At 38.4% G+C, this 12,401-nt stretch overlaps 1 protein-coding gene across 2 annotated transcripts in view; it reads left to right on the top strand.

The window, feature by feature from the left end:
* Positions 1–12,401, top strand: part of zcchc17 (zinc finger, CCHC domain containing 17) — a 22,834-nt gene continuing 10,433 nt past the window's right edge. Inside the window, exons 1-4 of one of the 2 annotated variants that reach the window (XM_028819224.2) lie at positions 1–171; positions 9,585–9,697; positions 10,064–10,121; positions 10,230–10,330. In XM_028819224.2, coding sequence (XP_028675057.2) covers positions 9,656–9,697; positions 10,064–10,121; positions 10,230–10,330 — 201 coding nt within the window. In that variant the 5' untranslated portion in view covers positions 1–171; positions 9,585–9,655. Of the gene's footprint in view, positions 172–9,581; positions 9,698–10,063; positions 10,122–10,229; positions 10,331–12,401 lie in introns of both variants that reach the window. The other variant, XM_028819223.2, reaches the window with a different exon arrangement.

Here is a 12,401-nt window from a genome sequence, read left to right on the forward strand (position 1 = left end):
GTTTCTTTGGTGTGTACGTTTTAATTGGCCAGTTAAATAAACCGTCCTTAAAATTATTATTTCGGTTACTGATTTTCAAGATAAAGTAGTATAAATCGGGGTGTAATGTTGGAATGGAAAGCTTTCAACAGAGGAGAGAAATCTTAAAATAGTTTCTGTAACGTTAGTTTGGTAAGTACTTCTATATCAAAAACAGAAGCGGTGAATTTCTTGACCTAGTAACAATTTTTTAGTATCCCGTGGTGAAGAGGGATGTGAAGAACATGTTTTAGCGTACATTTGCGTCTAAGAAAAGTGACACCTAGAATCTTTTTTTTCCAGCGTCCATTAAATGTCACTTTTTTCGTTGACGTGTCTATCTAACGTACGCGCTCATAGATCTTTTCCACTTACTAGCAATCAATGCTTTGTGTGTTCAGCTAAATGTGAGTGCAGGTTTTGAGGTCAACTCGGCCGTAACCGCCCATTCCAGCCTCAATTTGATTGTCTTTTTGTAAAACCGGTTGTTAAAGTGAAATAATCCATTGCTATTACCCAATCCTTTTTAAAGTGTAGCATGTACAGAATAGCTGCAGAGCCTAATTGTGTAGCATCGGGCCGAATTTGGAAACCAACCCTGGATGGAGTAGTTTCTAGGGTGCAAATTCATAATGAATTTCTCAGCTTAATGACGGTCTTTACGGATAATTGACGGACTTCTCCATTTAATTAGACGGCATCATTTAGTTCTCTGTTTGCAGTTACATAAAGTAAGATAGTATTGTCATTATTTGTTATAAATGCAGAAAGACACGACAATTATTGCTACAGCTATTCTTAAGAAACATGTATTCTCTCTGTCTTGTTTAGTTGGGTAATTTCAGTTCTTTTCTTCAGCAACAAGTAATTTATTGTGACAATGAGAAACTAGTACTAATGTGGGATTTTGTCACCGAACTTGATGTCATTTTAAACATTATCTTTAGAAATGTTTACAAAATTGGCAGAAATCGAGTCCAGTCAACTCCACATTTGGTGATATTCTTTATCATCTTAAAAAGTACACTCTGTGTCCTCTTTGTGATGGACAATGCGATTTTTCTACAGACTGGTGTGCTGGGCTGGTAACATTGTTTCAAGAAAACCTACAAGCTAATTAAAATGTAAAGCTTAGTTATAGGATGCACTCTGGACCCCCAGGAGGTCGTATCAAAGGAGAAAAAACAAAACTGAGTGTCATAATGAACAATGCTACACGTCCTCTCTCTGACACAGTAATGCTGAGTACTTTCAGCCAAGGAATTATACATCAGAAGTGTGTCAAGAAACATAACTGGGGGGTCCTTTATACCAACAGCAATGCATCTACATAATGCCTCACTGGAACTGTGACATTAAGTTACAGCTTTTCTTTCTTTTAAATTTTATTCCTTTATAGTCATTCCAGTGTGTGTTTAGACCAAAGTCTGTGTGTATATTTATTTTTTAATTTATTTACTTACTTGCTTGCCATCCCCTGCATAGTAGTGAAACAGGACAAACTTTAAAAATACACAAAAAGGTATCGCTAGTTAAGCGGAGGCAAGTTACACTCCAAAACGCAGCGGTAGACCGACTCCCCACTCCTGACGTCATCATTCCCCCTTGCCTCGGCCCGCAGCCTCTGTCTCGGGTTAGCGTGAATATATCGCTCCTGCAAGCAAACTGTGATTCTTAGTGCGATGAGAGAAGTTGCAAAATCAACTGGAATGTTCAAGCATATTCCAGAAAAAACCCGATCTAAATCCATTAAGTGGTTCTCTCATTTCCTAGCTGAGCGGATGTAAGATACTCCCCAAAGCTGGCATATGAGTGGACAGGCAGTAGTTTCTTGTAGTGAGACATCACAAATCATCTGTGGCGCCTGTTATTTGGAGTGTGCCACAAAGCTCAGTTGTGGGGCCTTTACTGTTTAATATTTATTTGCTTCCTTTATGTCCTCCGCACAGCTCTGCTTAATATGTTATATTGTTAACACACAATATAAAATTTATCACAAACAATTTAAAAAGCATTCCAAAGTCCCACCACTAAATATCCATCCATCCATTATCCAACCTGCTATATCCTAACTACAGGGTCACGGGGGTCTGCACCACTAAATATAACTCCCCTAATTCTCAGAAGATATTACAAAATTTGCGCAAACTGCAGAAGTTTGGTTGCAAGTACTGCCCTTCAATAAAAATGCATTATATTGACGTTCTTACCTAAGGCAGTTGTTCCAAAAGCATTGCGATTGTAACTAAGAATAAAAAAAATGTCCAGTGTTCACTTGGGAATAAATCAGTTTTTAGAGCTTTGCAAAGATTGTCTGGTATGGGCATAGTTTTTTGGGAGTATTATTAAATTTCCAACTTGTTGTTTTTCATTTTTTTTCGTGCAATTTGTTTCTTTGACATCTTATAAAGCACTTTGAGCTATGAGCCATGTATGAAAATGTGCTATAGAAAGAAATGTTATTGTTGATTGGTAGTGCCTATGCATTTTTAGTGTTGTATGGTATGTTATGCATGCATTCTTTTTCTCCTTTTTTATACCCTTACTCAACTTTGAAATTAATGTGTTAAATGATACATTAAATTTTACCAATGTAGAATGTTGTAATTGCCCTGATTCATTGTTAAAATTTTGCCATTCAAAAAGAATGCCATCAGTAACTCAAATCTTGCAAGGGGTGTGCCACTTAACAGTCATAACCTAACATACTGTAAATGTCTTTTGAGATAGGGTAGGAAATTGGAGTGCCTGCTTTTAGGTCCTGGACTTCAAAGGCGTGAGGCAGCAGCGTTGACTACTGCACCACCTTATCCTTTTACATGCGACTTGTATAGGATAGATGTTGATCTTACAGTGGGAAGACCATAGCTGGGCTAATTCCTGTCTGCAAGTTCTTTTTTCTTATATTGATCATGTAAGTTTTTGCTGTGGACAACAGTTTTCAAACTACTGAGCAAAGAAATGTTTTTAGGTCCCTCCAAGACTCTGATTTTGTCTAAGATCGGTAGATTAGTGTCCTGTCTGTTTTTGTATACATTAGTACTGAAAGAATAAGCTCTGCCTCTCTATGACCCTATGCAAGAAAAAGAATGGGTGGATGCATCAAATAACTGAACATGGCTGCCTTTCACTTAGAAGTTAAAAGCATTTTATTGTATACATTTATGAAAAACAAAACACTTCGAAATGATGCGTCTCGTTAAAGTTCTTAAAGGATAAGTGTGGTATTTTTTCCAGTCAGTTATTTCTTCACAAACATGGTATACTGTATATGCATTTGCCATGAAAAATCGTGTTCTAAAATTAAGCATTTTTTGTAAATTGTAATAAAAATATTTTGCCTGTAATGGTAATATACAATGGAGGTTAATGGGGCACCACCAGAAAACAAAAGCATAAAATCTTATCAAATACGTAAAGACAGTTGTTTGGTATTGTTGTGGGTCTTGTGATTATATATACATATTGTAAAACAGTTTATATATGTCACTTTTGAACAGAAAAAACAATATTATGAGATTCAACCATTTTAACCTCCTTAGCGTTACATCCGAGCATCACTTGGATAACTGTATAGATGCGTCTTGCATAAGACCTGAGGTTTACTCAGGCTGTAAGAGTGCCAGCAGTGTTGGTGCCGAGCATTACTTGGCCAATGATAGAGGCATATCTTGCGTAAGCATCAGTCCCACGCATTACCTGGGCAGTGGTGTAGACGTATCTTCTCCTAGCCTCATGATGACATCTCGTAAGAAGCGCCTGTCATCTGTCTTCAGACAGTGAAATTGAAACAAACCGTGAAACCAAAAGTAATTCTGGGAATCTGAAAGTGACACTAAGTCACTCGAATATGTGCAGTGTACTGTTCATATTATTATTATTTGTGTCATTATTATATGTTTTATACTTCTTACTTTGTACTTTTAGTGTTTTGCATGTTTTTCAGTAGAAAGATGAGATTTAATAAAAGTAATTCTTCAAGAAAAAAAAATGTAAGGCTACAAGAAGGCCTCCTGTGCACACCAGCTCAGCATTTGTCTTCTTCTGCAATAATTAACACACTCCCCCCACAAAGGGTGTAGTTTCCTGTTAAAAGACCACATAACACTAAACCTATCCGCAAAAACAGTACCAGAAATTTGCAATGAAATTTTTATTTCCAGATCGATTTTATGGTTGCAGACATGCATTGGAAGCATGGAAGGCCTGTTTTCTTGCCTAAAAACCTGCCAATAAAGTAATAAAGTTTTGATACTTTTGTTTTCTGGTAGGGCCCCAAACCCCATAACCTCCATTTTAAAGTACCAGCAAAGGCAAGGTTTCTTTTTCTTTTTTTCTTTTTTTTTAATTTATAGAAAACTAGGGGGCTCCGCCCCCTGCTCGCTTCGCTCGCCAACCCCTGGCGTTGGAGCATGACAAAGAGTGAGATGTATGAATTAGATATAGAATAGTGTGCAGGTGTGGATGATGCATATAGAAAGCAAAAAATACAGTGTTTGGCACAGAGTAATGGTTTATTGGAATATTTCTTTGTACACAACATTAGTAGTAAAGATGGTGTCCTGTCCTTGAATGAGTCTTTCTTGGAGTGGAGCATTTATAACTTTAACTTTAACGTCAGATGAACGTCGAACACGTGAGAAGGCAACATAAAGTTGTCCATGTCCAAAAATGGGCTCACAGAGGTAGATGCCAACCTTGTCCATGGTTTGTCCTTGTGATATGTTGATGGTCATGGCAAATACAGGTTTAATGGGGAAGTGTCGGCGTTTCAATGTAAAAGGTAATTCTAGGTCAGAACTTGTAAGGTCAATTTTAGGAATGAGAACAGTATTGTTAGCATGTGATCCTGTAAGAACTGTTGCTTGAATAACATTGTGTGTCATGGTGTTGACGACTAAACGTGTGCCATTGCATAAACCCTGTTTAGTGTTAAGGTTTCTTAATAGCATGATTATTGTTCCGTTTTTAAGCGTGAATTGATGACTTGTTTGATCTTTATCGTTAGGAATATGGATAAGTAATAAGTAGGATCGAACTCACTGTTAATATGCGGACTGTTCGTTTCTTCGTATTATCACCAATCAGGTCTCGCGCCTGTATATGTATTGTAGTTCGGTCTCGTGTTGTTTATATGACGTCGTTGCGTATTTTAAGGTGGACTGAAAGTGACTGGATGCCATTGTACAGTCATCTATAATTAATAGTGTGGCAAGACGGATGTCACATGCATTGTTACTGTGCATTGTCATAGTGGATACCGATGTTTCTGTGATTGGGACCGGTATTTGGAATAAGGAGTGACATGTGTTTTTGGAGCCGAGACATTTTTTCTTCCGCGGTTTCAGAAGCGCTTTGTAGGTGCCGACGTGATTTGTGCATATTTGCGTTCTTGATTTGTTTCAGGGTGCACTGTTCCAATGCGATGTAATATTTGTCCACATACGCGAAAGCAGTATGGGTCATTGCCTTTTGGTGACCTGATATTTACTCCAGTAGATGCAAAATGAAATGAACTATTGTAGGATGTAATGCAGATGCGCCGCCGTGTATTTTGTTGTTTCATGCAGGTTCGTGTGTTTGGTCCCGTTATCCGAGCCGAATCGTTTTGTACCCGTGAGCGTGTATTCATGACTTGTTTGTTCCTGAGCATGCGAAATATGGATAAGTAATAAGGAGGATCGCACTCACTGTTAATATGGAGCCTTTTCTGCAGTTGAACGGTTAATAGTGCTTTATTGTAAGGAGATCCACCTATGCTGCCTAGTGTGAAGGTGTTGAGATGACGTATGTTTAATATGGACGTTTCCTTTAGAAATGGGGCTTTGGGTGTCACTTCTTATTGATGTTAGTGTGTTTGTGGGTCTGATTCGTCGTTGTTGTGAACGTTTCGTGTGCCATGTCTCGTCTCTAATGGGCCTGGCGTGGCGGTCACGGCTTCTTTTTTTTGGTGCGTTAGGAGCTTGTTAAATCCTCCTGTTTGTGTGGGTCCCGTTTCGTGTGCAATGGGATTCGTGCGGCGCTGTGTGCTTTTGTGGCGTCTGAGCGGGGGGGGGGGGGGGGGGGGGGGCTGAGGATTGGTGGGGTGCGAGCGTCTTGTTTCTTTTTGTGTGCCAGGGGCTTGTTGAATCCTCCCCTTTGTGTGTGTCCCGTCCGTTTGCTTGTAGGGTGGGTGGGGTGGTTTTGGGTTCTTTTTTTTTTTGTGTGCCAGGGGCTTGTTGAATCGTCCTCTTTGTGTGTGTCCCGTCCGGTGCCTGGGGGGGGGGGGGGGGGGCGGCTTGCAGGTGTGCGCGAGCGGCTTCTTTTTTTTGTGTGCTAGTTTCGTGTGCAATGGGTTTCGTGCGGCGCTGTGCGTCGCCTGCGTTTGACTCCTTTTTTCTGTGCTGACTCCTTTTTCTGTGGTCACGGCCGCCTCTCGCGGAGCCTCATTTCTTGGGGCGCCTGCGCAGTACGTCTTTTTGCGGCTACAGCCCATGGCCGGATGTCCCTGCATCCATCCGGTTTAGCATTCTCGGTTAGTAATATGGATATTTAACTTTAGAACAAAATTTCATGTGGCAAATGCATATATACCACATTTATGAAGAAGTCACTTTGACATGAAAAATACTGAACTTATCCTTCAGTAATATAGTCAATTAAAAATGACATGGATTATTGACTAGTGCCATCCATGATCATCACAATGTGTAATCCCCAATGGTACTACAAAGAAGAACGAAGAAAAAGGAAGCACAGATTAAAAAATGCGAGTTTCAATTCAAACTAAGATAGGAAGCATAATTTTGTTTATATGTAATATACATATGTGTAGTGTCTGATTTCCTCTATTATTACAAATATTAACACTGACGGTTATTAGGGCTTCAATCTGATGTTGAATAAATAGATCCTGAGTAGACAAGTAATTTTAAACTTACAGTAATCCCTCCTCCATCGCGGGGGTTGCGTTCCAGAGCCACCCGCGAAATCAGAAAATCCGCGAAGTAGAAACCATATGTTTATATGGTTATTTTTATATTGTCATGCTTGGGTCACAGATTTGCGCAGAAACACAGGAGGTTGTAGAGAGACAGGAACGTTATTCAAACACTGCAAACAAACATTTGTCTCTTTTTCAAAAGTTTAAACTGTGCTCCATGACAAGACAGAGATGACAGTTCTGTCTCACAATTAAAAGAATGCAAACATATCTTCCTCTTCAAAGGAGTGCATGTCAGGAGCACAGAATGTCACATAGATAGAGAAAACAATCTCTAGCAAACAAATCAATAGGGCTGTTTGGCTTTTAAGTATGCGAAGCACCGCGGCACAAAGCTGTTGAAGGCGGCAGCTCACACCCCCTCCATCAGGAGCAGAAAGAGAGAGAGAGAGAGACACACAGAGAAAAACAAAGTCAAAAATCAATACGTGCCCTTCGAGCTTTTAAGTATGCGAAGCACCGTGCAGCATCTTCTTTCAGCACCGTGCAGCATAATCTTTCAGCATTTTTAGACGAGCGTCCGTATCGTCTAGGTGTGCGAACAGCCCCCCCTGCTCAATCCCCCTACGTCAGGATCAGAGAAACTCGGCGCAAGAGAGAGAGAAGAGTAAGCAATCTAGCTTCTCAGCCATCTGCCAATAGCGTCCCTTGTATGAAATCAACTGGGCAAACCAACTGAGGAAGCATGTACCAGAAATTAAAAGACCCATTGTCCGCAGAAATCCGCGAACCAGCAAAAAATCCGTGATATATATTTAAATATGCTTACGTATAAAATCCGCGATGGAGTGAAGCCGCGAAAGGCCAAGCACGATATAGCGAGGGATCACTGTATTTCATATGAGCAAAGTTTTCTAACACCAAAATGCACTGTGTAACAAAGTAATTGCCTCCCAGTTAAATGCACCCAATTAAAGAAATGGAGTCCCCACTTATTTTGACCCTTGTTAACACAGTCAAGTTACCAACACATAGATTCAACAAGCATATAATGCTATGCACAAAATTCATTATAGAAGAGATCAGAAAATGTTGTTTCTCCTTGAGTCTGTAAAGGGCTAAAGAGCATTTCTAGAGTTTATTGTGATTGATTGTATGAAGATATGGAGATGCTGGACTGCCTCAGAACCTGGATGACTTGAAATAATTCATATAGCAGCAAATTTATAATTGCATTAGAAACTTCTTAAGGAAAATTTCCAGTCATCCTACAGTGAGATGAAGCTGTTGTGTAATGTTTTAATGCAACAAGGCTGTGACCCAAACAAAAAAGAAGATCCACCTCAGAATAGCAGATTTAAAAAATGTTTAGACTGGCCTAGTTAAAGACCAGATCTAAACCCATTGGAGATGGTGTGACATGACTGAAAGAGTAAGTAGATGCTGTAAAACCTACCGATGTTTCTGAAGCACCAGAGCAACGAAAACTGGGCTAAAATTCCTCTACAACAATTCAAAAGACTGATATTGAAGAAGCATTTGTAGCTAAAGATGGAAAAAACTGGTTATTAAGTGTGAAGCAATCAGTAGTTTTTTTCAAACAGTGCTAGAGTGCCTGTTGGATAACTTTGTTCATTCAGTAATTGGCTAACTTAAAAATTTAGAAAATGTATGCATGGTATAACATTAAGGTGCATTTGGGAACTTATTTAGCCGATTTTAAAATTTGGAGTTTTACCTATCCTTTAGTTTACAGATAACTTCCCTCAAGCAGCAGGCAAAGTGAGCAACTGTACCAGTGATTCTTCCGGCATTTGACAAGCTTCTATTGTAATCCATACTTGAGGTTGTACAAAATGTTTCTCTGTTTTATGGCAGACATGCCTGAAAGTTTGCCAATACTTTTTTTTTTTTTTTTTTTTTTTTAATGGGAGGTTTGGAAATTCTAAGAATTTGTACAGTGTGCTCTTTTGGAGATATTTTAAAAATAATGGATGTCCCAACAAATTTCCTTGAACAGTAAGTGTGACAAACTGGAAATGAATTGATATAGACAGACAGACAGACAGACTTGACAATTGCATTAGGTAATTTTTGTATTTGGGTGGTGCAGTGGTAGTACTGCTGCCTCGCAGTAAGAAGACCAGGGTTTGTGTCCTGGGTCCTCCCTGTGTGGAGTTTGCAAATCTTGCCTGTGTCTACTTAGGTTTCCTCCAGGCGCTCTGGTTTCCACTCACAGTCCAAATACATGCAGGTTAGGTGCATTGGCAATACTAACTTTTTCCTGGTGTGTGTGTGTGTGTGTGTGTACTCTGCGATCGATTGGCACCCTGTCCAGGGTTTGTTTCTGCCTTGCGGCCTATGCTGGGTAGAGTAGGCTCCAGCACCCCCACAACCCTGTTTAGGACTAAGAAGGTTAGAAGATGGCTGAGTGAATTTCACATTTTTTGTAAATGCACCTAAAAAAGTGTTGTTTGTTCATAGTCAAAAATTTGTGATTTAAGAGATGATATAATTAGGAGGTGAGCAATCCATTTGCAAAGCGCTGTATACAGTATATAAAAGACACGATATGATTTTAGTAAGAGGTATTATTTTTAGTGATTTCACTCAATCACTGATTTTTATTTTTCCCTTCCAGAAGGACACAGATGCAAAAAGATCTTGAATGTTCTTCGTGTGCAAAGCCTTGTAAAAAAAACTCCCAGAAAGAAAATGGATGAGCTTCCAGACCTCTTTGCAATCATCAAAGGAGAGGTACTGGGGTGGCATTTAATTCTCTTGGAGTATGCAGGAAGAATATGTTAAACTTTGATAATCAGTAACTAGAACACATTTCTTTAAAAAAAAAAAAAAAATGAATAAAGTTGTTAATGAGATATACCATAAATGACATCTTAACAGTCCAACATAGAAACTTAAGTGAATCGCTTTTCAGGGTTAGACTGCTAAGGATGGCAAAGCTGTTTATGCTCTGTAATGAGACTTTCTGTTAAATTTCTCTGTTGTGTGGACATGCTAAGTAATTTCAAAGTGTTTTTTTTTTTTTTTTTTAACGTATCCAAGTCTCCAATGATAAACTGTATTCATGCGTCTCAAGATCACTGCTAAATTTTTTTGCAGGTGGCATCAATAACGGAATATGGAGCCTTTGTTAAAATTCCTGGTTGTAGGAAACAAGGTGAATATTTTCAACTAGATTCCTCAAACATAACCGTGGTATGAACATGAATATGAGAACCATTTTTGGTATTTTCTTTGACTCCGCCATTATCTTCTGTTCATCCAGGCCTTGTTCACAAAAGTCATATGTCTTCCTGCCGAGTGGACAGACCTTCAGAGATCGTAGATGTTGGAGAAAAAGTGTGGGTAAAGGTTATTGGCAAGGAGGTAATGTTGTTTAATGCAGAGCTTTCCACGGTTGGCATTATCACAGAGTCCTTTATAAAGCAATTAATATAAACAAGTGGAACATTTACCAATAGCATAATGCAAACATCTGATACAATTATCAATACCTTTTGGCATTTTAAAATGCTTCTAGATGGAATCAAAAAGTACTATATTGCATTTTATCAACACAAAATTTGTGTTGCGGTAAAAATAAATTCTTACTGATCCTTTTTAAATATTATTTTTTTAAGTGAAAAACATTATCTTCCATATTTCAATATCTCTTCTTTTTCAAAAATTGCTGAAGCTAAATCTGAATGACTGTTAAGTATAGCTCTGTGTCCTGTGGAAAAATGTATTTTCTCAGATGACCACACATCTCATGCAGCAGACTGCATTAGGTTTTCCTCCAGGCCTTTTGTGTAATTTATGCATTTTGCTTCTGTTTTCATAGACCCTGACAAACAGAATGATTCCCCAAAGCGCTAATACTTGAGAATACCATACTTGTTATAACAGTGTATAGCTGAAGATGATGTGTAGCATTTCAGAAAAGATGTATAGTATTGAGTCCAGAAAGGGCTATTAAAACTTAGAATTATTTCTGCTGGAGGTCAGGGACACCTGCATAGTTTCTGGTAAATTCTAGTTTATACTGATGTAAACTTTTTTGAACAGTGACTTTCATTTTTCTGCACTGCCATGAGGCACACCTGTGTTATTCGCTGCAGTTGTCATAGTCAGATAAATTCCTATTTTGCCCTGGTTTCCTCTCTGATTAGTGCCATTTCCAACATATATTATTCTTTTGGTTGACACAGATTCGTAAATTTGTTGTCTTGTTTATATTTGGTTTTAGAGGTTATCAAATACTGAGAACAATTACTACCATAATCTTTACACCCAATATGGGGTTGTATCTTTATTTGAAGTTTTTGTTTTAATTTGAAAGGGGGATTGACTCTACAAAAATTCTCCATGTGCCCATCCACATGCTTCATGAGTAATGAAGCACATCTCTAGGTTTGTACCACATTAAAGATTAATTGATTTCACATCAAAATCGCATTTTGACATAATGCTATGATTTGGACTATACATTATGGCATAAAATGTGGACCATGAGGGCTCTTCGCCTTTTATATATTGTGTTATGTATTAAATGACATATGGAGCAGGATTCATGCATCCATTGAGTGGTAGCAAAGTATGTGCTGGTAAGGTGTGCAAATAAGAACTTTATTGTACTTTATACATGTGATAAAACATTTAAACTGAACTGGTTATACTACATTACATTTTATTTAAGTAAAGCCTTCAGTTTTTGAATGCATTAACAATATTGTCCATCTCAATATCAATATCTCAATATTGTGCATTATTCTGTTGAGGTGTGCATGTCATATGGATGTATATAAAAATACTTAGGAAATAAAGCACATTATGCAACAGAGCTAAGCCGTGATGGAACAGAATAAAAGCACTACAAACAAAACTCAAAGTAATACTAGGTAAATACTAAATATTGATAAAAATAATAATAAATATGGGTATATAATATTCATATATATTTATTTCAGTGTAGCTAGAATTTATGTTTGACTGTTCAAATTAATTTTATAACCCATCCAAATGAGGATGCAGATATTTATCCTGAATGTTCGCCACATGAGGAAAATTAAATAATATTGCCACCCAGATGCTGTTTTTTTGTTCTTTATTTCGCCTTATACAATTTCTTGTATTAGGAATTTGTTAGTTTTCGCATACCCCTTGGGGTCAGAGCGCAGGGTCAGCCATTGTACAGCGCCCCTGGAGCAATTACAGGTTAAGGGTCTTGCTCAAGGGCCCAGCAGAGTAGGATCTCTTTTGGCAGTGACGGGGATTCGAACCGGCAACCTTCGGGATACCAGCGCAGATCCTTAGCCTCAGAGCCACCACTCCGCCCCAAAATTTGTTTACAGACAAATGTTATCTTGCTACTCAAATTCACAGGGCATCTGCAAATTTGTCTGTTCATGAGGCATAGTATGGACTTGAAATAGAAAGCAGAGAACATTGGCTGTGG

The sequence above is a fragment of the Erpetoichthys calabaricus genome, chromosome 14 (genome assembly GCF_900747795.2).
Source record: "Erpetoichthys calabaricus chromosome 14, fErpCal1.3, whole genome shotgun sequence".
In the NCBI taxonomy this organism is placed as follows: Eukaryota; Metazoa; Chordata; class Cladistia; order Polypteriformes; family Polypteridae; genus Erpetoichthys; species Erpetoichthys calabaricus.